Genomic DNA, 27,351 nt, shown 5'->3' on the forward strand with positions numbered 1-27,351 from the left:
TAATCGGCGCTACAATGCGTGGTTAAAAGCACTCAGTGTATGGATGCGTGAGCCCATTTCAATGCAAGTCACTGTAAGTGGTAATACAGATATTAAAGAAAAAAAGGTACTGCAGACAATTCCCAATCCATTCTCAAGACTGCTGTCAACATTTCTCCAAGGCAGGTCAAATTTACTACAAATTCTGGAAAGGAAGCTGGGTCGTAACCCAGTTATGTTGTATTTGTTTGCACTATTTCTAAACGATTCCTTCTGCACCGCCATCCACAGCAGTTGCACCAATTTAAAGGCCAATCTCAGCCAACTGCTTTGTCATCAGCAGGGCTTCTGTGCTGAAGTCTAAGTGTGCCCGCTCCTGAACTGGCATCTAAATTGGTTCTCGGTGTCAGACAGACATCAGCAACCCTCACGATACGAGACGAGGAGGACATTTCGTTGAATTCCCTGCCCCTGAACAAGGAGCACTGACTGCAGTTTGCTTTCAGCTGGCCTTGGGAAGCCCTGCCTGACAAACCAGGGCGGCACCAGCCAGCTGAGGCCACAAACCCTCTGCTCTGTGAGCAGGAGCGGCCGTGGATGCTCCCCTGGAATGAAGCACGGAGGAACGAGCACCCGGGGCCGGTGCGCTCCGACCTGCTGCGTGTCTGCTGCTCACCGAGCGGGTGCAGCGGGTGAGCTCAGGCAGCTGCTTCCCCGAGATCTGTGCTGCTCACACCTGCAGCACCTGCCGGAGGTGATCAGCAGGTATGTGCAGCGCTGGTGTCATGTGGGACAAACCCAACCTGCAGTGCCCTGCGCCCCGTGGGACACCGCTGCTGAGCTGCCCGGGAGGACAGACGGGCTCGTCTCGCCCCCAGCAGCCACCAAAACTCACCCCGGGGCAGCTGGTAATTGCAATTCAAGGCCCCCGGACTGATCGCTGGGCTTGACCCCCCGGCTAAGGCTTTGCCTTGGCCCTCCAGGCACAATGGGATCCATCGGGTATTGGGGTTGGAGGTGGGAGTGCCATCACCCGCTGAGAAGATGCAACAGGCGTCTGGGGAGAGAAACTCTGCGGCCATCCAAGCTGGAGAGGTTCAGTGGAGCTCAGGGAGCTGCAGCAGTGGGAGCAAGAGCAGGATTCAGCCATGGAGGCATTGGCACAGAGCAGCAGCATTACAGACTGCCTGCTTGGAGGGCCGGGGAGCAGAATCCAGCCTTGTCCCAGCTATGGCAAGGTGCTTGGGCTCGGAGGCAGTGCCCGTTCACGGGAGCAGAAGCACTGCAGGAGACATTTATCAGCCTTTTCACATCATGTCGCTTGCCAGATCCTTCAGATGTGCTGGATGCCATTAGCAGGGATCCCTGCACAGCCCCGGGGGGCCCCAGGAGCCACCCCAGCAGCGCAGGGTCCCCGCTGCTGGCTGGGAGGTGCTGGCAGCACCGGGGCTCAGCCCATGGATGCCATCTGCCGTTCAGACAGCACTGAGAGGAGGAAGGGAAACCATCCAGCACTGCTCAGCCCGCACACGCATAATGCTGGCTCCCGGTCAAACCAACCCCACAAACGTCGGGTGTCGCTGATTCACCTCCCCGCTCCCCAGCCTCGGCGCACGGTCACCTCTCCGTCACCTGGAGGGCAGGCAGGGCTCTGCTGTCAACCAAAAGCAGGGTATCTCCTGCAGCCTCCCCTCTCCCGCAGCAGTAGGAGCTGCAGGACTCACGGTGCCGTGGTGAGAACCACCGGGGGAGAGCCGGCATCCTCCCACTCGTGTCTGCCAGCAGGCTGGAAGCAGCGAACGCTGCCGTCGAGCTGCAGCGGTACTGGGAAGGCTTGGAGGATTTCCCCTGCTCCCGGAGGGAATCTCAACCCACAGGAAGGGGCCTGGGATTTCCCACAGCCAAGAGGAGCCAGGGAAGGGATGCTTGTTCTCGGAGGAGGCTGGCACGAAGGTGGCTGTTGCTGGAGTCCCACGGTGGCTTTAAATAACCCGGTGCTCAGCAGCCTCAGAGCCTGCCTTGCACAAAGCCGGGTCCCCCTGGTCCCCACAGCCCTGAGGATGAGCCCCAGGGAAGGCCAGCAGCAGCAGGGGAGCCCAGGAGGGGCTGGGGGCAGGAGTGGGGTTGACAGAGCCACTTTTGGGGTGCAATGTGAGCACTGCGGATGGGCAGGACACTCATCTCCATCTCTGCAATCGGGTCGCTTTTGCTTGGGGTCGCTCACACAGCATGCGTAATGTCAGGGGTGGAGGCTCATACAGCTTGTCTTGAAATAATTCACGATGAGTTTGACACCCCAGCTGGGTCCCATACAAGGGGTTGAGCACTGGCAGAGCTTGAGGACCCCGTGGCTGTGCTGTGGGACAAGGCTGGACCTCGGGCACCGAAAACTGAGCCAGCGGGGCCGCACTGAGGTGATGCTGCCCCACAGGCAGAGCCCAGCACGGGGACAGGTCACCCCGACCTCTCACCCTAGCTCTTGCCACTGATTACGGATCCCTCTCGTCTCACCTTCCTGCTGCTGATGCCTCTCCAAGCTCACACAGTGCTGGTAGGCAGCGAGCACAAGGGGAAAAAAAAAAATCAAGCCACCAGCTGCAGAGGTCCCCGGGTGGGCGTTAGCTGGAGCTCGGCACAGCAGAGGTGTGTGGGAAGTGTCTGAAACCTCAGCAGCTCCCTGCCCAGGCACAGCCCGTGGGGAAAAGTGCACCCATGCGGGAGCAGAGCCCTGCAGGGCGACCTGCTGCTGGCCGGAGAGAGTGCAGCTCTGGGGATGTGCTTGGGGTCGGTTTGGGAACCAGAGCTTGGGCTTCAGGACAAAGGAGGCTGCCCTGCACCAGCTCCTTGCTCTGCCGCCAGCTCGGAGAGCTCCTTCCCTCGCTCTCTGAATGCTCGGCACATCTCCAGCTCTGACGGCCGACCGGCTCCCCCCCGCCTCGTCCCCAGCCCCTGACACCTCTTCATTAAGTCCTGCAGCGGGTTTATTCCCACGACGCTGCTTTGTCTGCCTCGCTCCGCAGCCTTTCTGGGAGGGGGGGGAGAAAGCGAAGGATCAGCCCCCAGCTGTGCTGCAGCCAGACAAAGGCGGTGGATTCCTCCTCCCCTCGCTCCAGCCTCACAAAGACACCAGACCCGAGCCCCAGCCAGCGATAACTGGGGCTGGTGCGGGAGCAGGGGAGCACCAGGCTGTGCCGTGTGTGGGAAAGGTCCCCTGAGGACAAAGGCAAACACTTCGTCACCAGCCACAGACTCTCTCGGCCGTGCAGAGGTGGCTGAAATGGAGATGTGCTGTGCCGGGAGACGGGGAGGTTGTTCCACAAAGGGTGAAGGCTCCCTCCCTTCCTCCAAGCCCCCTCTCCTCCAATTTTCACAGCTTTAGGGATGTTTCATGGGGTCGGGAGGCAGCACCCTGGGGATGCACTCACAGGGGTGCTCTGGGCTCCTTCCCAGCCTGGACAGAGCCGCACGTTGAGGCTCAGCTCCCTCGCTGGGGTTTGTGTTTGCAGCCTCCCCGACGGGAACGGGGTGGCAGCACCATGGATGGGAACGTGACAGGGGACAGGCTGGTTGTACTTCGGCAGAGACAAGCAGGTGGGATGTAAATAATTAGCGAGCAGGTTGTTCGCTCTGCAGTCGGTGCTGTTCCCCTTTTATCTCTGCACCGCGGCGCTTGGAGATCAGAGAGGGAGAGGGCTTGGAGCTGACAGCGCCGTGCTTCAAACGCAGCCCTCGCCTCGCTGCTTCCCAGCAGAGCCCAGGAGCCCCAGCACCCACGGCAGGGCCCAGGGGGACAGCAGCCAGGGGACACCGGGGGCACAGACAGCCCTGACCCCTGCCCTTGTCCCCAGAGGGCTCAGGGCTGGGAGGCAGCCCCGGCGCCACGGCAGCGGCAGCCGCACGGTGTCCCCCGTGCTCTGTGCTGCCTGCAGAGCCTGTGCCAGGCAGGGTCGCCCCCAGGACCCCCGCGGTGCTCTCAGGTCAGGAACTGTCCCCAGAGAGGGATGGGGCATGCTGGAAATATAAAGGGATGCCCAAGCAGGGATGCATCCCTGGAAATATCAAGGGATGCCCAAGAAGGGACGTGTCCCTGGAAATGCCAAGGGATGCCCAAGCAGGGATGTGTTGACCTCAGCCACAGCTGGCCCCATCTCCCCTTTTTTGGCCCTGAATCCCCCCTCATCACCTAATCACGGCAGAGGGTCCTGGCCCAGCCCTTAGCACAGACTGGGCTCGTCCGAGAGCTCTTCTGGAGACAGCTTTTAATGAGGCAGCTGCTACAAGCTGGAAGTGTATCCCGGCGGCTCGAGCCCTCCCTCCAATTGCCCGGGAAGGACGAACCCAAAGAGGGAGCGGTGCCTGGGGGCTGCTGGCCGTGGGGCCTGGGTTTTTTTGTCCTCGCCCCTGGAAAAAGGCTGTCACCAAAGTCACTGCCCAGCCCCGGGGGCAGGAGAGGGCTCCAGCTCCAGCAGCAGGGCTCAGTTCTGCTCCTTTCTCTCAGGAGCGAACAGCAGATCCCAGATCACTGGAGGAGCCAAAATCCAGGCTGGAACAGAGCAGGTTGAGGCCACCTCTACGTGAACCCCTGCGAAGGCGTGTTTGTGCCATTCCTGTGCCAAAGGTAAGGGCCAGCCTCTTGCCGAAGCAGTCCTTTGGGCATTTTGCCCTCCCAGGAGCACTGGCAGCCCCGTGCTCTGGCTCCTGGCAAAGTGACAGTGAAATGCTACGGGTGCGCAGGGAAAGCCTTGCTACGAAGGCAAAAGAACGATCCCCTCAGCCTGGCTGCGGGTCCAGGGTTTCCCTCGCTGCAAACCAAAGGGATCTGTGCAGGGAAGCACGCGCAGAACCCAGGGTGCTCCGAGGGCATCACGTCCCTTCTCCCCAAACCACCGTGGACCTGGCTGGGATCTCCTGACCCCAAAACATGTCGCCCTTGTGGTGGGTCAGGGTGGCAGCGGGGAGATGCTTGCCCAGAGCCCTTCCTGCTGGCAGGACACGGCACACACCAGTGCTGAGAGCGGTCCCTTCACCTGGATTTCCCCACGGGGCTCTGCAGATGACCAAGGGGGACCCTGGCCAAAATCTCCTTCCCTCTGCGGGGCCCAAACAGCAGCACCCAGGAGGGATGGGAGCAGCAGCTTCGGAGCAAGGCTGGTGTCAGCCTCCAGCAGGCTCCTGGGGCGGCTCAGGCGATGCTCACGCAGCTCAGCACCACCAGGAGCCGGCCCAGCACCAGCAGGGAGCGGGGTCCCCAAATCGGGGCAGGGCTCTGTTAGGAATCGGAGACGCAGAGGGCTTCCACCGCGTTGCTCAGCCCCTGGCTCACCCCGCCGACCGCCAGCAGGCAGTTCCTGACCACGATGCTGGAGCAGGCGCAGCGCGGGGTGGGCATCGGGGGCAGGCTCTCCCACTTGTTCTTCTCGGGGTGGAAGGCCTCCGCCGACTCCAGGACGGTCGGCTGGTTCCCTGGGGATACAAAGAGAGGGGGGAAGCACCGGCCAGCATCCCTCATCCATACCCCGAAGCCCATCCCCTTATGGGGTCCTTTTCCCCTGTTCCCCGCTCGGTAACGACACGCCCCGACCCCCAAGTGTCACCGCTGCCCCCAGCACCTCACCTAGCCCCCCAGCCACGACGACTCTGCCTTTCAGGTAGCCGGCCACGAAGTCTGCTCGCCTTTTCTTCAGGTAGAAGGAGCGCTCCATCTTCATCCAGCCGCCTGGGACAGGACAGACGGGCATGGCAGAGCCACTGATCCTTGGGAACCCCCCAATTCCTGAGCCTCCCACCTCCCTGTGGATGTGCAGTTGCACCTTGGGGTCACAAAACCCTGTGACACGGTGCTCAGCTTCCTCACCACCTTGCCAGGGAGGGAGCTGCCGAACCCAGCAGCTGCTGAACCCCTCTGGCCCGTGTTTTTTTCCCTTTCTTCCTTCTCTTGTTATCCCAGACTGCAGACCTCGCTGCAGACGGGGTTCAACGCCCAAAACACTCAGCAGATGAGAGGTTCTGCTCTCCTCCCAACCCCAAACCCTCACCGCCTGCCTCCCAGCCGGGACAGCCCCACCTTGCTCGATGTCAAACACGTCCACGGTCCTCATGAATTTGGGCTGCCGGTAGAGCCGGCCCTGCCGCAGGCCCCCGAGGCTGAAGAGTTTGTCCTCCGTGGGCACGAAGCTGGAGAAGGCCCTTTTGTTGGGGATGTTGGGAAACTTGGTCCACGATCGGGTCTCGGTGTCGAACACCTCGAAGGCGTTGATGGCGTACTTGGACTGCCTCCCGCCTGCGTGAGGGGATGGGAAGAAAAGGGGTGAAAGGAATGGGAATGGGAAGGAAGGGATGAAGGGAATGGGAATAGGAATGGGAATGGGAATGGGAATGGGAATGGGAATGGGAATGGGAATGGGAATGGGAAGGGATGGTTGGCTTGGCCAACGGCACCAGCAGGACCCTGGGGATGCTCCTGGGGCAGGCTGAGAGCAAGCGAGCTGCCAGCTGATGCCGTCCTCACATCCTAAATCACCTGGAATGAGGGCTGCTGAACCTGGCACCTTGTCCCCCTCGCACTCCCTCTCTTTGCGCTGCAGCTTGATAAAATTAAAGCACTTCATTTCCCCGTGCGTCACACCCGCCGCTTCCCTCCGTGCCGGCAGCCGCGGGCAGGGAGCGCAGGCAGGTGTTTAGTATGCCCCTTTTTAATCAAGACAAACGCACAGCAGAGAAGGGCTTGGAGCTGGGGGAGCCTTTGCAATTCAGATGAGTTCAGCGCCAGTGCAAGGCAGCGAGCCCCAGCCCCGCTCCCGATGGAGCAGGAGAGCCAAGGCAGATGCCATCGCAGCCGCCAAGGACCTGCTTTATTCTCCCAGCGATCAGAGGCAAAGGAGAGCAGCTGTTCTCCGCTCGGATGCTCCCCGTGCCTCTGAAAGCAGAGCCTGTGCTCGCTGCTGGGCCCCCAGACTGTTTGCTAGCAGCAAACAAACTGCAAAATAGATCAAAAGAGCCTTTTTCTGGTAGCACCCTAAAGACAGCCGGTGCTATCTGGTGGTTTGGGCCGTTGGGGCTGCTGGGTTGATCCCAGCTCTGTGCGTTTGGCTGTGAGCTAACGGCAATGCTTCCCTGCCGTGGTTCCCCTTTCTGTAAGGCTGAGGAAAACTGCTCCCTGTAACGGGCTCGGTCCTGCATTCCCCAGCGACTGCGGGACCTTCCCTGTCAAAGGCTGACTCTTTGGAAGGCGAGCAGTTCTCGGGTGATGTAGCACGGACAGAAGTGGTTTCACTCAGTAGCTCAGTCCCAGGACTGCAAACCGAGCAGGGAAACAAAGGTGGGCATCGCCCTGGCACCGAGCTGCTGAAGGATCTCTGAGCTCCCAGGGCAGTCAAGGCACGAAGACTCTCTCCGGTGCTCGATGTGGAGGTGTGAACACAAATCCCGAGCCCACGCCAGCCCCACGTAGATCTTACCCAGCACGTAGATCTTGGTGCCTCGCAGGAAGGAGGTGGCCGCGTACCTGGGTGTGGGCATGGCCGCCAGTGACACCCAGATGTCCTTGAGCATGTCGTAGTGCTGCAGGTAGTTGTGCGGCCGCAGGTCGCACCCCATCCCTCCGGCCGCATAGACTCTGTAGTCTGGGCAGGGCCAAGAAGCAAAAAAAAAAAAAAAAAAAAAAAAAAAAAAGCACAAAATTATTATATTGGTTTGAAACAGCCCCGTGCAAGAATGTACACATCGTCACACCATGCCCGCAACCCCACTGGGACTTGCTCACGGGACTCCTCATCCCCTCCCGCACCACCCAGAGCCCTGCTCCTGGCACAGTCCCTTGGAGGGGACAGGGACACTGAGCCGAGGATGGCGTTGGCACCCCTGGGTGCTGTGACAGTGCTCGGGGTGCAGGGAGGGTGGGAGCCGCAGGGCCCTTTGCTCCCGAGCCTTTGGGCAGGAGCAGGCAGATGTAAGCCTGCGTCCCCTTCCCTTTGGTAACATCATTTCTCCCTTTCTTCCTTTGCCCCACACACCCAACAAGGGGGGAGGTCACAGCACTGCAGCAAACCCAGCACCTCTCTGCTGCTGCCTTCACCCCACGAGCTCTGGGTCAGGATGTGACCCAAACTGGAAGGGCTGGAGCCCAAATACCACACTCAAGCTGCCGGCTCCTCTCTGAGTTGGCCACGTCCACCTCTGGCTAGCAGCAAAGTTGGCTCCCCAGAACAAAACCCTACTGGCCACGGCACCCACATTATCTCCTTCAGCAAGCACGGCACCCTACAAAGCTCAGGAGACAGCGACAGTGGCCCTACAACAAAGCAGCTGGAAAAGCAGAGACCCAGCACATGGCTGGAGGATTTGGGGAGCTACTTCTGCTCCCAGCCCCACACACCGGATTGGCCCCTCCACATCAGTCAATAGGCAAGCTCAGGGAGAAAATCATCTCCAAGATGGTAAATATTATTTTTAAATAATCCTTGACAGCAGCTTTCAAAGCCGCTTAAGCAAACAAACGGAGCAGCTTGCAAAGAGGCTGCCCAGAGATCGGGCTGGTGACCCAGGAGCGCTGGGAAGCTGCCTGGCCTCAAAGCACGGCACAAGGCGCTAAAGGAAATCAATGCTCCACATCCCTGCTTATAAATTAAAAAAAAAAAAATGAGATGGGCTGATAAAGGCAGAGCCCTGCAGGCATTTAGCAGCGTGTGTTTAAGGCTGTGGTTAAGCTCACGGAGGGGAGCTGGCAGGAGCCCCCAGGAGCCCAGGTGCTTCCCTTTCCCGTGTACTGATTTGAGCCCACCGCTACGAAGCTGACCCCTCTGCCTGGTTCTGGGCTTGGACCAGAGCCGTGTCCTCAGGTTAAAGCTGGTCTACAGCTCGGAGACCTGCACATCTCCAGCTCCATGGCTCAGCCTGGGGCTCTCCCAGCTCTGTGCACCCGCTCAGCTCCCCCCCAGTCTGGGACTCGGGCAGAAGTAGACCTGAACTGGCTGCAAAGCCCTGGAGGAGTTCAGCTCCAGACCCTGGAGCTTGGAGCTGCCAGAAATCCAGCCAGCTACCTGCACTTGTGGCTCCGGGGCAGAGCTGAGCACCACATTAGGCACCAAGAACAGCCTGCTGCCTTCAGCAGGTGGGATGGAACACATGGGTCTCAACCTCTGCCAGCACAGAAAAGGTTTTGGGGGAAAAACACGACCCTGTGGTATTGCCAAGAGAGCTTCTGGGCCTGGTGCACGGAGGGATGCTGACCCCCCCCAGCAAGCCTGGAAGGATGCATCCAGAACCAACCCCCCTTGCCTTTTGCCGTCACCGAGATGCCCATGGCCGCTTCCCTCAGCGAGTTCCTCTTCTTCCACTTGCCCTCGTCCACGTTGTACATCTCCACTATCTTCAGCGGCGTCTGGTTCACGCCGACCCCCCCTATCACCATGATCCTCTTGCCCAAGGTGGCCACGGCCACCCCGGCCCTGGCCGTGGGCATGGGGGGCAGCGCCGTCCACTGGTCGGCCTCGGGGGAGTAGACCTCGAAGCAGTCCATGGGGACACCGTTGTCATCGCAGCCCCCGATGGCAAACACTTGCCCGCCAGCCTCCACCAGGGTGGAGTAGACCCTGCGGCTGGGCAGCGGGGCGAGGGTTTTCCACTGGAAATCTCTGCTGTTGGCGACCTCCATGGCGGCAGCATGGGTTCCCTGCCCGCGGGGAGGTGCCTAGGCTGCAAAACAGAGCGGAGAGGTGCAGAGGCATGAAGCGTGGTCACCGTCCTTCCCCTGACAGAGCTGCAGGCAGCCAGGAGCAGAGCAAAGCTCCCCAAAAGCACCGCATCTGCACCAGCAGCACCTCCATCCCCCCGGCACGGCGCGGCACCCCGCGGTACCTTTCAGTGCGTCCCCATTGATCCTGCAGCTCCCGGTCTGCCTCAGCAGCTCACGCAGAGAACGAGCCTAAAAATAAAACAAAACAAAAGGGGGGAGAAAAAAAAAAAAAAAAGGCAGGGGAGGTTGGAGTCAGTTTGTGATCCTGCTCCCTGAGCATCCCCGCCCCCAAGCGACGCTCAAGCCGAGGAGGCTGCAAGCCGTCTGCTCACTTCCTCGGCTGCCTTCCTGCCTGCTCAGGAACTTTTCCTCGCGTCCTCCTTTTCTCTGACCTGATTTCTCCTCCTGACCCTTGGCTAGGTCTGCCCACACACGCTGGGACACCCTGCTCCTGCCCCCACCCCGGCTGTGAACAGCGACCGCCAGCGCTGACCCCCCAGCCCTGACCGGGGTCCTGCCAGCAGCACCAGGGCAGAGGCACCAGCCCTGATGCACACCTTTTTATTTTCTCCCTCTTCTCCCTTGGAACAGCCGTTAAGCGATGCAGATGAGATTAATTAGTGCAGGAAGGCAGAGAGAGAGCAAACGGGAGGGAACAAAGGCAGCTGCTCGCGCGGCGTGGCAGAAGGTGCAGCCTGCACCGAGCATCTCCACCTTGGTTGTGCAACCAGCGTGGGCCAGAAACTGCCCTTCAGACACCGGAGGGGTTGTGTTGACCCTGTTTTAATCTCTCCTGGCACGCACATCTGGGGACAGGAGAGCAGGGTAGGAGCTTGCTGACACCGCAGGCACGCTCCTGGCAGGGCATTTAGCCGTGCAGGACACTGTCCAAGCATCCTGCCCTAGCACAGCACAGCCCAGACCCCTCCCCACACTGCTGCGCTCTAGGACGGTGCTGTTCCCTCTCGGTCCCCTTTGCAGACCCCTGAGATTTTCCCTGAGGATGCTGCAGCCCCGTGGAGCCCGTCCCTGCTGACAGGAGCTGCCTGGTGGTGGAGCAGGGCTGGCTGCCCCCGTTTCTGCAGCCCGGGGTCTGGAAGCCCCTGGAGCTGACGTTTGGTCCCAAACCCTCTTTTCTGCCTCCTGGCTGCCAGCCAGCAGATCTGCTGGGGGATATTTCGTATTTATTCTGACACAGCACAGTGGATGGGCTACAAAGCAACTTGGACTCTCCCAGATAAAATACTTAAGCACAAACAAAGCAATAAATTGTCATGGTTCTCTTTTTTTTGGGGGGGGGGCAGACTCCTTTCTCCCACAAGAGACAGCCAGACCCGTTTCCTACTGCTTCATTTAGACCTGAGAGGACACGAGTGGGCCTCCAGCCCCATAACCTGCCTGCCCTGGGACCAAGTTGTGGCTGCCCCACACCTCGCCTTGCTGCTCAGCTTCCTCCTCCAGCCCTGGCCACGGCTCCCCTCCGACAGCCGGAGCCTGTAGCATAGCAACAGCCACCTACAGCCGCCTTTCACCACATTTTGGGTGAGCTGGGTGGGGATCTGGGTGCTTTGGGGGACCACAGCACCGGGGCAGAGCTCCCTGCAAGGATCAGACCCCGCATCCCCATGCATGCAGCACACTGGGGTCACCAAATCTTCCTCCTACAGCTCCGCGCCTGCTGCGCCCACCAGCCAAGCAGGGAGGTGGACGTGGCCCTCGGGTTATCTCGGGCATCACCACAAGCTCCTTACCGCCTGCTTTGCCTCGGGGCATGGCCCGCAGGGAGCATCTGACCATGTTAGTTCCCTGATTTTCCCCTGAAAGTGTGAATTAGAGGACAGCGATGGAAAAGGATCAGCAGGTCGCAGACAACTGGATGGAGATCCATCAAAATTGCTTCACTTACCAGCCCGAGCTTGCACAAAACCCGATCAATTTAAGCGGGGCTGATGGAGGGATTCTTGTTTATTTGAACGTCTTCTCCCAAATAAATTTCACTAGCCAGCCAAGCGTTATGTGTTGCATAAAGAATTCGGTTCATCACACACAAACACTTCTTGGGATGCGAGCCCCCAGCAGCAGGACCCGGCGCAAGCACATGCGCACAGCCCCGGCACCGCGGGGGCCACGGTACAAAGGAACACAAAGCAACAATCAAGAGCAGCAGCGAGTCACGCCGTGCTTTGCATCTTCCCAGCAGCCGAAGAGAAAGGGGCAAGCAGCAGATGAGACCGGCAGCTGTTGTCCTCCATCTCTGCAGTACCTTGTCCTCTGATGTGCATCGCTGCCCGCAACCGGATCAGCTCGGGGATTTTTTGCCCTGGCAGTTTAAGCAGCTCCGGACCAGGGCTTTCATGAATAATTAATATTTTTTTTTCTCTCCAGGTGAATTTTCATGCATTGCCGTGGACAAATTCAGCACGGTCCAGCAAATTAGGAAAGCAGAGCCAGCTCCTATTTCCAGGAGCGTGTCAGATTTGCATTCTGACCTCCAATAAATCATTCTCCTGCCCTGTCCCTCAATTTCTTCAACTACAAAGTGCAGTCCTGGGATGAAACACGTCACTCAAACGCCTGACAAAAGCAGAACCTCACTGCTGCTGCCAGACAGCTTCTCTGCTGTCATTACAGATATCCAAATCTCAAGCATAATTTTCTAACTGGTCCTTTTTTAGCAAGGCATTGCCTAAAAAAATCTTTTCCAGCATATTAGCACACAAAGACCAGGAGTTAGATTCAAAGACTTGGGGGTGGGTGAGCATTTCTATTGGGTTCCCTGTGAGAACAGGCAGAGCAAAGACCTGCAAATTCATCCCAGCTGCGGTCCCAGACAGCTGGAACCGGGGCACCCGGAGAGCCACCGCGCTTAGCAGTGTCAGTGCAAAGCCCTGCCTGAACCCAGCTGCCTTGCAGTAAGGATTCTCCATTATTTTATGCTCTTAAAAGAAAATCGAGGTCAGTCTGAAGCACTACACCTGCACCCTTTGTCTCCAGCTGCCCAGCATCACCCGCTGCCCCACTAGGAAGCATCACTGGTGCTGTGCCGTGGGACTTGCCAAAATGTGCTGCCCAAACGCCCAGCGCACTGCAGCCACGTTCTCCTCCAGGGCAGAGGGAATTATCACTTAATTATACCCAACAAATCAGAGGCATTAACGTGTTTTTCCTAAATGGCTACATTAGAATCCAAATGAATGGTAATTGCTTTCCTATCAGAGGAGATGGCAGACGGAGCTGAGCCCCCACCAGGGCCCGCTTTAGTGGCATTTATTACCTCCAACGATTTGTGATTTAGAGACCAGGCTGTGCTGAATGTGCCAAAGTGATGAGCTGCCCCGACAGGGCAGATCTTGTCGCTGAACCCGGCGCTGCTGCCTGTGGCTGCTCGTGCTCTCTCCCCTGTATCATCTCCCCAGGACTCAGCAGCTTTTATGCTCCAGGTTTGGATTTCCTCGGCTGGGGAGGGCGAGCACCAGGCCCAGCTGGAGCTGAAATCCCCACCCTGCATCCAACAGGCTTTTCTCCAGTGCAATACGCTCCCCTGAATGTTGCACTGCAACTGGCTGCGTAAGCACAGGGTGAAAAGGCAGCCTATTTACAGCTCTCCAAATTGAAGGAAGTGCAAAAAGGCCTCGGAGCCACTCCCAAACCTTCTATTTTTAATGCTCAGAGGCACCCTCAGACATCACCACACGCTCCCCATGCCTCACAGGCACATACCCTCCACCCAGGGAGGAACAGACAGAGACCCCCAACCTTACACAGCCCCCAAGCAGACAGGACCCACTATTTACTGATCCGGTGTGATGCCAGCCCAACCTGCTCCAAAGAACCTAGAGCCCCTGCACGGCCCCAGGAGCAGCCCTCTGCTGTGCCTGCTCCATTCCCTACCACTCCTCCCCTCCTTTCAGGGTTGCCAGAGATCCAGGTGAACACCACAAACGTCCTTGGCATCCTTTTGCGGCCAGGCTCAAGTCTCAGCTCCGCTGCCATCAGCACTGACCCCCAATTTCTGCAGCTGGACCCAGCGACCCGTCAAACCCAGGGCCCCTCCACAGCCCGCAGGAGCCGTGCGCCCAGAGCATCACCGCTCCCCGCACCACCTCCACCTGCCAAACACCCACGTGCTCCTCGCTGTCACCACGAGCAGGTTAAAACAAAGATGCAGACAGGGAAAGCTATCAGAGAGATTGCTCCCCGCTGAGAAAAAGCTCTCGTACTCACCCAGCTGCCATGCCAGAAAAGCCCTGGGCAGTCGTGCAGCGTGCCAGCCAGCGTGAGAAAAGGAAGGGGCTGCAAAGCTCGGCTGAAACCAGCCTGTCTGCCAGCCCCCCAGCCCCTGCGGGGATTATTCTCAATGCACGGGGGACTGGCGTCACAGGAGAGGCAGGAACAGGGGCAACAATGAGCTGGAAATAGCACGCGAGCACCGGGAAGGAATCACAGCTCCTGCTCCTCAGCACCACGCAGGAGTCAGCAGCTTCAGCTCAGCGCTGGCTTGGCTGCCTGCACTCTATTAAATAAAGAGCAGGGAGAGATGACACAGCACAGGCTGTGATGAAGACAGCGAGAAGGAGATGATTCAGGGCAGGGAACCCACTCCTGACCCAAGGAATAGTCACAGAGCAAGGCCAGGAGCAGGCAGGAGGGGGCACGGAGGAGGCTGGTGGAGATGCCCTGGAGTTTCCCCAGCTGCCGGGATGGGGACGGGGCAGCTGCCAGCCCTGGTCCCCCCGTGTCCCTGCTCTCCCATCCCCACATCCAGGCTTTGGCAATATTCAGCTGCTTTCCTGCTCCTCGGGCACAGCACCCAAGGCACAGCTCGGGGCAGGAACGTCTCAATTTGGATGGGAGCAGGGAGTTTGTCAAGAGCTGAAAACCAGCAGATGATGAGAACGGAGGGGAAATGCAGCAGGGATTTCCTCGATGCTGTTTCCAGCCACCCTGGAAGACAGCAGGACGCAGAGCAACCCGAACAAAGGCAACGTGGAAAAGTTTCAGATGCGGGAGCAGCACGTAAACCTGGCTGTTAATCACTGTAATTGAAGGGAGCTGCTTTTCCTCTAGAAGCACATAAATGTCACGGTGTGATCGCCCTCTGCATTGGCAGATAAACATCGGCACCGCGGGAGGAGGCCCCGTCCCTGCAGGCTCAGCACAGCCTCTGCTGCACAAAATGCCTCCTTGCTCCAGGAAAGACAGGAAACACGATGTTCATGGGGTCGGGTGTCCCAGGAAGGTCCTGGGCCACATTTCCCACTTTCAGCACCCAGACAGAAGCCCTGAATCCCCCCGTCCCCTTCCTTTGCTCCTCCACCTGATCACGGTCAGGTTCACAGCAGCCCAGCACCCCAAAAACCCTTCCTACAACCATCCGGAGGGCTCAGCACCCTCACAGGCACGGCTCTCATCACGTCCTCACTGCTTATTCACATCCCTGAACAGGACCAGGGCCTTTGGAAGAGTCTGGCACCTTTGTGTCCCTCCAGCCTGGGAGAAGCCCAAGTTTCCCACCCAAAACCCTCACCCTCCTGCGTGGTCCCAGGGCAGCAACCTGCTCCTTGCTGAGGTCCCCTGCAGTCAGGTGCTGTGTGACCCAGCCTGGTGCCACTCCTGGGTGCCACCGACCCACACACAGACAGCCTTTCATAAGCTTTGACAGTCCTATTACGGCGCTAGCCCACAAGGTCAGCCGTCACCAAGCCTGGGTTTTCAAGCGACTACAACTTTTAAGCAAAAAAAAAAAAAAGACTTCTAAAAACACCGCTGCAAACCAAGGACTCCGGGGCTGCCTTTGCTCCTTCCTTGCTCAGACCCTGGCAGCTGAGGTTTTAAACGGAACACGCCTGAAATTCGCAGCCTGGTATTTCTGACCTCTCCTCACACTGAGTCAAGTTTCCTTTCCATAGTAACAGCTACCCAGAAAAATAACAACCTAAAAACCCATCGGGTCCCCAGCTTTGCCAATTACCCAGCCGGCAAAAAAAAAAAAAAAAAAAAAAAAAAAAAGAGAGACTTTAGTTTAGTTTCAAGGAGAGAGCAAAAGCACAGCAATTATGAATGGGGATTAACGGTACCTTTATGGCCAGCAAAGAAAAAGCAGCAGCCGTCACAGCAGCTCGTTTCATCCCCTCTGGTTCTCAGCATCTCCTTGCAGATAGCTGCGTGTGCTGCTGGAGCTGCGAACAACCTGACCCCCCCCTAGGCTTCACCCCTTCCCCCAGCAGCAGTCCCTCGGGATCATTTTCAGCCTCATCATGCCGAATGCAATTTCCTGAGGTCGGTAACAGGAAGGTAGAGAGGTTGTGGAAGGAAATATTCCCCAGCTAACAACCCAGCAGCTGTAAATCAGAGGGATGGCAGAAGCTTTAGCACGCTATGGGACGGGGAGAGATGTTTCATTTTCTGTCACTTGTCAGCAAAGGGAAGGCATGGAGAGCATCCTTTTTTTTTTTTTTTTTTTTTCCTGAGTGGGAAAAAGATACGATTTGTTTGCATTACATTTTATCTTGAGAGAGGGAGTTATCATGTCACCAGGAGAAAATAAAATCTGCCAGCTGTCCCTGGGAGTCCTGCTCCCTGCTGCGTCCTGCGTCCCCTCCCCTCGCCCCCCAACGCTGTCACTGCTCTGCAAGAAGAGCTTCTCCTTTCCATGGGTCAAATACCCCAGATCTTTCCCCAGCCCTGCAGTCCCTCCGGTTGTCTGCACATCTCCCGTTACTCTGAATTTAGGCTGCATCCCTCCAGAGGGAATGCCAAGAGCACCCAGCTCTGCCAGCTGCTGCAGCTCCCAGGGCCTGGCCTGGGAAAGAGGCAGAAAATATCCTAGTGGGAAAACAAAACAAATAAATGGGGAAAAAAAAAAAAAAAAAAACAGCCTCCTTAAAACCACTTCTTAGGGAGAAAACACAAAATCAAAGCTTCCTTTCTGGTTGCACATGAAAAGCCTGGTTTTGTGCTCGGTGAAATCTGCTCTGCCCCACGAGCCCCCCAGCAGCAATCCCCCCCCCCCCAGGATGCTCTACTTACAGCTGGGGACCGTGGTGCTGAGCCCGGGTGCAGCGCGGGGCTCTCCTAAAAATGCTCTTCAACTCCAAGGCAGGGAAGCCCCGATCCTCAGCGCCTCCTCCCGCACGCATCCACCCCTCTCCTCCCCGCAGCCCTCGCTCGCTCAGGGGAAGGAGGACGCCGGCAGGAGCCGGGGAGGCTGCGTGGGAGGGCAGCGAGGAAAGCAGCAGAAATCCCTCGGCCCTACTCGCCTGCCTCCAGGAGACGCAGGACGAGCGGAGCCAGAGTTTTCCCCATCTGGTGCGGCGGCCGGGATCTTCCTCGGTGTCTGCAGCTGGGGGTGTGCGTGCGTGCGTGTGTACACACTGGATTACCAGCCCCATACTTAAGCCTTTTATGGCTCCCCACGCTCGCAGCCTTGTTACAGGATGTTCTGTAACAGCGGCTCCCCCCCGCCCGCCCTCCGCTGCTGCGATGACAAAACTACCAGAAACTGGAGGGAACGGGAAAAAAAGGAGGCAGAAGGGAGCAGTGGAAGTGCTGCAGAGGTCCCAGGCTGGAGCTGCCCCACGGGGGGCTGCCCCCAAGTCCCCTGCTCCAGGCTGCTGGGCTGGGGATGTGGTGTTGGGGGGCCTGGTGCTGCTGCTCGGGGTTGGGGAGCTGAGCCCCTGCTGAGCCCCTGCCATGGCAGAGCTTCTGCTCACCAAATTAAGGCTCGAGGTGTCCAGAAAAGAGACCTTTGGGACATTGGGACCTTTGGGCCCCAGCCCTCTCCAAAGCAGGTTTCCCAGCCTGATGACATCCAGGGCTTTCCTTTCCCTGACCTGCCTCTTTATTCTTTTCCCAAAGGTGATGCAGAATAACTTCAAGTCCAGAAAAAACATCTCTGAGCAAAAGATAAATATCCTTTCAACGCATCTTCCAGCAAGCCTTAAAGCTCCTTCCCAGAGGGGCATTCGCAGCTCAGCCCAGCAGATGCTCCTGAGCCTTCAGGACCCTCCGTCAGCTCCGCAAGCCCTCAACATCCTCGGGGATCACTCATACGGCCTACATACGGTGCTGACTGCCCGAGCCCACCCTTCAGAGCTGGAAGGGTCCCAGGTGGTCAGATTGGAGGGGCTTGCTCCTTGTCACGGGGGTGACAGTCCCCAGAGGTGGCCACAAGAGGCTCCAGGTTCAGCTCTGGCCTGCAAACCCCTCGGTGCTGCCCCAAGGCCAGCCTGCAGCGAGGCAGCCAAGGTTTGCTCCCGCTGATAGCTCGTGCTGGTCCAGATAAGAAACTATTTTAAAGCAGCTCCAGCCATAAAATAAGAGAAATGAGGAAATCAACAAGAAGTTGAGTCAAACGACTACATAAAAGCAAATTCTCATCCCCTACCAGCTATTTTAATCTCCCGTTAGCTTTCCGATGGGAGGATTCAATTTACATTTAAATAAAAACCTCAAGCACAGGGCCCATCTAACACGAAGATGTTCATTACAAAGGCATTTACCTCTTAAGAAATTTTAAAAGACCTCACTGAAGTGGATTTTAACAGGGGGGCTATTAGCAGTCTGGCATTATTGGACAGTTAGTATTTGTAACTTGTTATTATTATTTACCAGACTGTTCACAGATCAGGCCAGGCAGCTCTGAGCGAAGGTCTCCAGCGGGTTTCCAAGCTGCCCTGCTTACAGCCAGAGGTAAGAGCCAGCACAAAAGGTCTTCTCGAGCCACCAAAAACCTGCCTGCAGAACATTTCACAGCTGTTAGGAGGCGTAAGGAAGGAAAGGAAAGGCCCCAGGTTGCCGGCTGAACCAAGTAAATGGAAAGGGCAAATGGAAACCAAAGCTTGTGTTTTGCTTAAAACCACTCAGAGTTTTGTTAGGGGAAAAAAAAAAAAAAAAAAAAAAAAAAAAAACCACAACACCTTCTCATCAACCCCGTGTGCTCTCAGCAGCAAAGATGAGCAGGGCCTTTCTGTCTGTGCACTGCTGAGCAAATGAGGTCCCGACCCAGGGCTGGCAGTCCAAGCCCCGTGTCACCAGCCAGCTTTTGCTTATTTTTTTTTTCTCCTTCCCCAGCTACAATTCAGTTAACACAGGCATTTCCACAAAGTGAATGTTTTTATTTTGAAACGCACGGTGCAAGCTGGCAAGATGCTAACTTATAAAGGCTTATGTGCAGTCACGAGCAGTGCAAGTCTCAAACTTGCCACCAGGAGAAAGCCTTCCCATGTGGAAAAGGCATTTTCAGAAGGACACGAAAATAACTAGAAAGTAATTCCAGCCAGGAGCAGCACCCAGGGGCTGGGCTCAGCACCATGCAGGGAGCAGCAGGCAGCTGGTTCCAGGGCACAGCTGAGCAGGGACAAGCTGGAAGATGCAGTGAGGGCTGCAGCTGCCCCTTGCAGCCACACCATGCACCACTCACCCTCTTCAAGCTGAGGGCAGACCACGCTTTACAAACCCCTCTGAAACATAACAGCAGCCTGGTTTCTCAAACCATTTGGGAGTTCCTGCTTTAGGGGCTGGGGTTGAGAGCCTTGGCTCAGGACACAAGGATTTATCCCAAGTGGGATTTTTATTTGTTGGTGTTTTGTTTTACACGGCTGTTTGATCTCGAGCCCTTCATCTCCTTTTCATTTTCCTCCCTGCTTCCCACATCCCATTCCTCCTGTTGCTCAGTGTCATGGGGGGCTGCCCCATCCCCTTGCAGGGCATCCCACGGGTGAGGCTCTTGGGTTTTTGCAGCGAGGTGAGCGACTGCAGGGGGACAGGGAGGGTGCAGCCAGGCACCCCTGACCCTCCTCAGCCTCCCAGTCCTACATATGTAACGCTAACAACTTATTAATCCAAATACCCTTTCATCTTCATAAGCATCTCATTCCCCAAGTTAAAAAACAAAACAAAGTAAACCCCACAGACCCCTCAGTGACCTTTCACTTGCCACGGTCGGGTCTGAGATCGATCCAGGCAGGCTTACCTGCCCGCTGCCAGCGCTCCGCACCACAGCAGCACCTGCAAAAGGCAAGAGAAAGGAGATGAGAGATGAAGGCAGGGGAAGAAGGCGGGTTTAAACTGGACAAAATCATTGAGGCAGGAGCAGCAGCATGGCCACGAAGCCCCAGATGCTAGGTCCCCGGCTGCTGCCTTGCCTGGTGGATGAACCAGACCTGACAGGCTGGAAAATAACCGTGTGTTTCTGCAGGACGGAGCCTGCATGCTGCGCCACACCACCCCAGCCTCCCCACAAAGGCAGGGCTTCGCCCAGCAGATGCTTTCTGAATGGTGAAAATTGCACAGCTTTGTGCCCCTCGGGATACCTCGAGGAACCCATAGGGTGGAAGCAGCCCAGGGAAACTCCAGATTGGTGCTGCAGAAAGGGAAAGGTAACTTTACCGGGTTGCTTGGGAAATGATAAAGGTGGTGTCGGTGGTAAAGGAAGAGAAATAGTGCTGGAAACCTGTAGCAGTTTCCTGCAATTCAACATCTGTTTCCATGGGAACAGCAGGAGAGTTGCTGGAATTCCTGTAAGTTACACAAATGAGCCATACAGCAACATTTTATTTTCTTTTTTTCTTACCTGCATCGCTTTGGGTTGAGCCAGCTCAGTCCAACGAGCGCTCCTGCCAGGACCACTTCCCATCAGGTCTGGGAAAGGCGTGTTCAGCTGCAGCAAGCAGGCCAGGAGATGAAATAAAAAAAAAAAAAAAAAAAAAAACAGGAAAAAACACAGCCAAAAAGCACTGCCCCCAAAACCAGAAAAGCCTTCTTTCAGAAGAAACCAGAATTATGGAGATGAAGGGGAAAAAAACAAGCAACAGGGCCAGGACTTGCCCATGCGCATCTGGGTGCCAGCAGTGGCTGCAGCCCCCGGAGCAAACGGTGGGGGGCAATGCAGGGGGACTGTCATTTCTTCTGGAGATTTGGCAACCTGACAGTTAATTAACTAGTTAATTAATTAATTCTCCCTCCTGCAGGGCCCTGGGCTGGTTCCAGTGCAGATAGTCACCTTAATGCACGGAGACAGGAGCTGAGAGCTTCGGGATCTCTCAATCAGAATATTTAACCCGCGGGGAGAAGTCCACCAGCTGTGTCTGCCCGGCTGACAAACGCACAGAGACATCATTTCAGCAGAGACAGGCACTTTGAAAAGACAGTTGCTGGGAAAAAAAATCCTACACCCAGTAACCTTCAAGATTAGCTATAGTTAGCAGGATTGCAGCAGCAGCACGGAAAGGCTTTGAGCTATTTAACCAGTGAGGCTGCGTGCATCTGGGTTTGCATGTGTTTTATAAAAAAAAAAAATGCAAGTTCGTGTTTATTTACAACTGGAAAAAAATAATGGTTTGTTTCTAGGGAGAGGGTTTATGTGAGACATAGCAGGGAATAGCTGGTCTCCATGAATGGTTACCAGAACGGTGGAATAAAGCAATGGTTTGCTGGTATCACCAGCTGCATCTCTTCTGTATTCACTAAGGGATCGTCTGTTAGAGTGGGAGATCACACCCGCCTTCCTGAGCAGCCCAGCAAGAGTCAATGTATTCGAGTGCAGGGCACGGAAACGTGCCTTGGGTCTTTTGCAAAACGCATCTAGCTCGGAGAAAGAGCTGAATGCCTAAGCAAGAAAAGGGACTTTGGACTGCGGGGTTTTGTTCTCTACTCTTCAAAAGAAGGAGGGGTTAATCATTCATGGACCCGGCAACGATAAGAGACAAGAGCAGAATGTTTAAAGAAAGGATTTGTAAGGGGTGTGTGGGTAAAAAATGCAAAATTCTGATTTGTTTCAACAGAAATACTATTTTAATAGATTTCAGTGAATTAATTCCTACTCTGACCTCAACGTTTTCATTTAAATTGAAGATAATCTTTTTCTTTTGTTTGGGTGGTTCTGGTGGGGTCTAAATGTGTAAGTATTTTGTGCTGTCAAAAGAAAAAGAGCAGTTTCAAACTGAAATGCTTTCAGAAGCCAAGGTGCTTTGTTCCAAAGGTTGCCACAATGAAACACTTCCACGTCTCAGAACCTGCCTTCCTCCTTCTGTTTTGCTGATCCCCAAAGCTAAATTTATGGGCAAATGCATTAATCTCTAACAATGTATTTTTACCCAATTCTCACTAGTGAGAATTTCTTTTCTTGGCTCTGACACCTGATGCTTTTGTGACAAGCCAGCAAAACCCTGCGTGTGTCCTTCTGCAGGAATTTGTTCCCAGCTTGGCCGGACCACGACTGCTTGGCAAACACCTCTGACAGGCATCTCCCTTGTGTGCTCCTTGCTCTTTATAAATTGGCTTTAAAATTGGTTCTCCACCTGCAAGATCTTGGGCACGTATGCACGTAGCTAAAGCCCAGGGCAGCAGTGAGTGGACTCCGAGCTGCTCACGTGGCTGTGGCAGCAGAGAAAAGCTGTCCCCAAGCAGAGCAAGGCAAACACTGGAGGAAGAAGATTCTCACCCATCAGACCCATTCTCATCTTCGTAGCTTTCCATCTCCAGTCAACTTCCAGCCCCAGCTGCTGCCCATCCTGGGGGTGTCTCTGAGAACACAGCGCGGTGTTACAGGGAAGTCGATTATAATTGACCTCCCTGCTACAGCAGCACTCCAGCTACTCCCCGTTTAGCAACCATTTGGCTGTCATCGCTCTCCCAGAGCTGTTTCTGCCAGGCACAGATCCTTGCTGACAGGTCTGTGGTGGAGGAGGCTGCAGCACACGGAATTGGAGATGTGGGGAGACGGCTCCGGAGTGCAGCCGGCCTGCAGCAGGCTGTGAGTGGCAGGGAAAGTGCCTGAGATGCAGGACCAGCTGCTGGGCTGGGGGATGTGGGTGGCATTGGGACATCTCTTCATCAGTGATCCTATTTAACCTTTCACAGGAACTTCACAAAGCAGGGTGAAGGGGCTGGAGGCAAAGAGAGCTCAGACAAGAAAACCTGCAGAGCAGCGATGAGGACACTGAATCTGCTGCCATCTGAGGGAGGTGCCAGGCCCGTTCTCCTTTAGATGTCAGGATGCCACGTGTGGAGGGCACAAATCCCCATGGGTGATGTGCTCCTTAAATCACACCTTAAAAGAGTTTCCTCTTCTGAGGAAGAAGGAGAATGCACTTGGATTCTGCCTCCTGGGTAGGGAGAGAAGGCCAGCCCAAACCATGCGGCCTAAATCCCTCCTTTAGGACAAGATCCTTCAGCTCACTTTCAAGGATCATCATTTTCTTTCTTCATCAGACTATCCCACAGGCAGACTTCTTGTAAATACCAACAACTGGAAGCGAGTTAAGACAGTCACCACCCCAGTCCCCCTGGGACACAGCGTTTGCCCGACTTTGAGACCTACTGCTGGAGGTCACCACCACGCAGCCCATTTAGTGCGCCTTGCACTCGTTACAAGGATTCACAACCCTGTCTTACAGAGTTAAAAGAAAAGCCTTAAGAAAAAAAAAAAATACAGGAAAAAAAAATAATCACATGGTGACCTAGAGCTAGCATTAACAGTTCCAGAGCAGTTCTCGGTGTACCCTTTAGTACACAGCACGCATGAGTAGAGCAGCACCGCATCCTTACCTTAAAGATAGCCCCCTCCCAAGTGAATACTCCCTTTAAGTCTAATTTTAGTGGCTGAGACTACACCAACCTGGGAGCAGGGACTGGGAGGTGTGATGGAATGGGCACAGCTTACCTTCAGTGGGTCAGACAACACCTCCACAACACTTGTTTGTTTTGGTGAGCTGCTCAATAAAATGAACAAGCACAATGTGTGCTAAACTCGCTCCCCAGGGAAGCAGGATTGGTTCCTACTCTGTTCTGGCAAGATTGCTACGCTGCCTCACTAATTTCCACTGAGCTAGAGGAGACTTGGCACAAACTGAACTTCTCTGGGGGTGGAGGAAGCTGTCTGTGTCTCCCCATTTTGAGTTTAAATGAAGGCATTTTTAATTCAAATCCAATACTAACGAGACTTGCAGCCGCATACAGATTTTTCTTGCAGAAGGTTGGTCAGTAACAGGGTCAATACCACCACCTGAGGCTGGGAGGAACCTGAGGCTAGCTGTCATTTCCAACAAGCCCAGCAAGCCTACCTCCTGTGCAACAAAGAGGCAGATTGCGAGTTTCTTTTCCAAGCACAGCTTAAGCTGCAGCACCTCATGTGCCCAGGAACTTGCTCTAATCCTCCCTCCCACTACACTTTATTATTTATTTTTTTTAAAGTGAGGAATATTTGTATAACAAAGCGAAGACAATAAAACAATGTTGGGCACTAACATGTTTATTTCATATAAAGATCAGAACAGCACATGCTCCTCAGCATGAGGATACACCCCTTATATGCTGAGCAACAGGAGGTTAATGTTTTTGTCATCCATTGCCAAGAAGGATTTTGAAAATCCTCATCCTTGAAGCCAATGCTTTGATATCCTTAATTGAAAGGACAGACTAAGACAACCCAGTAAATACTGAACAGAAAAAGAAGTGGGAAAATACACATGGGGCACCCCAGCTAACCCTAAGAGAGGAGGAATTCCACCTCCTTCCATACCAGCATGTAAGATGTCCAAATGACAGCAACCAACAACTTGTTTCCTGAATAGAACAAGGTTCTGAAGTTAATGCCAGTTATTTTTCAACATCAATTGTCTGCTGTGTGCTCTCCTTGCTGTCTCACAATGCCCTCAATTCTAGTACATAAAAAGGCATGGAGTTCTACCTGTGATCCACAAGGATTATTTCAGTATGAGGAGAATGACCTGGTAGTTTAACAACTTTTCTGCTGTGCCAGCCATAAACAGATCCGTTTGCAAGGCTACCCTTTACCAACACGAAGATAAGTATTTTCAGAAGCAAAGGAGCACTTCCCAGGACCCACAGGAAACTGGAATGTGGGGGTACAGACAAGAACTGGAGCATTCCAAACCTACAAGCAGCCCCCACTGGCCATTTCGTTTTTCCAGTGGCAATGTATTCTGCAGTTCAATGCAGATTTGAGAGTTAAACAGCAGTCCCACCTGCTGTGGAACACGTTAAACTCCATAGCAGGATGGGCTGTTAAATCCAGGAGAAATGGCATGGCCACATCTCTGCCATCCTACATAACCACATCAAAGCAACCATGCATCAATTGGATCATCCCAGACAAGGTTTTGCAGAGGAAATGTGAGATGGCTAGACAGTGGGGGCATATAAGAATTGCAGAGCAAAGCCTTAAGCATGAAGCAGAACCGACATGGTCCATCAGTTACTTAACAGGGAAGCAATTCTACTTGATGGCTAGCATTTACATAGCAATTTGAAATAGCTAAATTATTTTCCTATGAAAGCAACATCATGCAAATATACTACACATTCCAGCTTTCATCACATTTGCTAAACTGGAAAATGAGCTTCATAAAGGAGGAAACCTCTGAGAATACAGAGCTAACACCACACCTTAGTGGAAATGCAGCAACCTTGATCCTACTTTGACTGTTACAGGAGTCAAACTCCTCATTTATTACCATTTATCCTACTTAGAAGAGAGGTAACCTCTTACCTCATATTAAAGGCATTGTGAAGATACGAAGTAAAGATTATAAAGTGCACACATAGTAAAGATGAAGGACTTAAAAGTTGAGGAAATCATTCACTATCTTGTACCATTAACTTACTGTGTTACAATTTACACAGGAAGGATTTTCCTCTTAAACCAAGCAGTGTCAGATGTAAGGATATTAAGTTTTATTTCTTGGCAAAGCACACATAGACAAGAGAAAATGAGCAGTTTTTAGAATCAAATGCCTTCAGCAATTTTAGGATGCTTCAGTGTATTCCTTCAGATTATGTGCCAGACCAAAAGTTCTGCATTTCTCCTGTGAAATGAAAAAATACTGAAAGGACTCATTTTGATCTTAACCCAGGAGTCATTTAAATCCAAGTGTCATGATTTATGAAAACATCACACAAAGTTAGATCTTCTTCAGATGGAAAGTAGCAGGCTATGTACAGCAGAGCCTCACTTCCACCACTCCCCCTTGTTAGTAGCATTTCTAGACTTGAAGGGGAAAGGATATTCTTCCAGAAGTGGTTAAGACATAATAACTCCTCCCTTGAGCCTTCATAGCTTGTATTATGCTACAGCCATCACCTGTCTTGCCAGACGGGAAGCACTTTGTTCCCTCAATTTATATCTGGTGTTTCTCAAATGTAATACAACCAGAGCTTAGAGGAGCTTTACTTTCTCAGAGACAGAATAATCCCTGCTGGAGGCAGTTTAGGAAAAAAAAAAAACAAGCCGTACAGAACTCCAAACCCTTCTGAGTGAAGATCTCTTAACTGGGGCACAAAACATGCATCCAAGTGTCAACTTGGCTTCAGCAGAAAAGAAACAGTACAGCAAGTCACAGTTCCAGGAGCTAGAACCACTGCATAGAGTGAACACTATGTACAGACAAGTCACAGACTTTTTACCCTCCAACCAGCCTTTTAATTCACTACCTGAAGACCTTGTTCACACACAGCAGGGAAAAGAAGGAGCATTCTTCAGTTCTGTAGTCACTGCTAAGCACTTCTTAGTGTCGCAGTGCTCTTTCTTTCCAGAACGCAGATCACGAGCAGACTGTTAGTATTACCATCATAGTCAGATGCACGAAGATCAGAAACACAGAGAGTGCAAGGACCACAAACTTGACAGTTTCAGATACTGAACACTGAACAGTTGCTTGCTGTGCTTTTTCTGCTCTGTCCTCCCCCTTTTCCTGTACTGCTGCTTCTCTGTCCTCTACCTTTTCTGGTACCAACATCATTTCTTCCACATCAACTGTTTTCATTTTCTTCTGAGCTGGTGACTGCCTACTCTTTTTCTTTGGCCTCTTCCTGCTGGTTCTATAAGACAGACAAGCAAACAAGTGTTGTTTCAGGTAACCTGAACTCTCATCACTGATTCTACAGAACCAACATCTGTTATCTTTCAGACATATCACAGACTATATTACAGACTTACAATTAGGCAAGGAAATGAATCTTGTAATTAGGGCAGAATGGAGAAAAAAAAAAAAAAAAACACACACAAAACAACAAACACAAATGACAAAGCAGAACATCTAGATATAAAACTACCTTTTGAAATTAACCCAAGTACCACCTTTTTGTAACTGGAACAGAGAGACAGTGCAGTGCTTCTTAACTCTCATACTGGACACCTCATTTCCCGATAGAGATGCATCTGGGACATGGCACACAAGTAATTAACAAGAATGATATTCTTGAATATGCTTGCTGTTTGTTGCTCTAAGAATGATAGGAAAATCCATTTTTTCTGAGCATCAAGAAGAGCTATTACAACTCAACACAACTGCACGAGTATCATTTTGACTCAGCTTCAGAAGTTTCTGAGTGCCCTAGCACATCCAGTAGCACAACAGACTCTTTGTTGTTTGCAGTCATGACAGTGGGATCACAGGAATCCCAGGCAAGACTTAAATGCTGCACTTAAGGCACTCTAACTCCAGGAAGTCTTGTTTATCTAGCTCCAAACATTTCTCAAGGCTTTTTCTAAGTAGGAATTTCCACAATCTCTGTGCTTTCAAAGACGTTTACCTGCAGGTTAACAAACTTCTCCAAAATGTTAAAATAAGCCAAAATAAAGATGGAAAAGAGATTAAACGTATATAACCTGATTCCAG

General features: G+C 53.9%; 1 protein-coding gene across 2 annotated transcripts; it reads right to left on the minus strand.

The window, feature by feature from the left end:
• Positions 1-5,138: 5,138 nt before the first annotated feature.
• On the minus strand, positions 5,139-16,849 carry KLHDC8A (kelch domain containing 8A). Of its 2 annotated transcripts, none has more exons than XM_032203221.1 (7): positions 16,742-16,849; positions 9,835-9,901; positions 9,256-9,672; positions 7,437-7,601; positions 6,044-6,259; positions 5,594-5,695; positions 5,139-5,442 (listed from the first exon to the last, which is right to left on the minus strand). In XM_032203221.1, exons 3-7 carry the CDS (start codon positions 9,629-9,631, stop codon positions 5,249-5,251), a joined length of 1,053 nt encoding a protein of 350 aa, XP_032059112.1. In that variant the 5' UTR covers positions 9,632-9,672; positions 9,835-9,901; positions 16,742-16,849; the 3' UTR covers positions 5,139-5,248. The 2 variants fall into 2 exon arrangements, with proteins under 2 accessions (XP_032059112.1, XP_032059111.1); XM_032203220.1 differs by having other exon boundaries at positions 9,247-9,672.
• Positions 16,850-27,351: the final 10,502 nt, after the last annotated feature.

This window comes from Aythya fuligula, chromosome 25, assembly GCF_009819795.1.
Source record: "Aythya fuligula isolate bAytFul2 chromosome 25, bAytFul2.pri, whole genome shotgun sequence".
NCBI classification, from domain to species: Eukaryota; Metazoa; Chordata; class Aves; order Anseriformes; family Anatidae; genus Aythya; species Aythya fuligula.

Bases quoted from the DNA above. Each gene is read 5' to 3' on its own strand.
- KLHDC8A (XM_032203220.1), bottom strand. From the start codon at position 9,631: ATGGAGGTCGCCAACAGCAGAGATTTCCAGTGGAAAACCCTCGCCCCG. The intron at 5,696-6,043 runs GTGGGGCTGTCC...GTCCTGTCCCAG, and splicing joins CGTGTTTGACATCGAGCAAG to GCGGCTGGATGAAGATGGAG. The intron at 5,443-5,593 runs GTGAGGTGCTGG...TTGTATCCCCAG, and splicing joins CGTCGTGGCTGGGGGGCTAG to GGAACCAGCCGACCGTCCTG.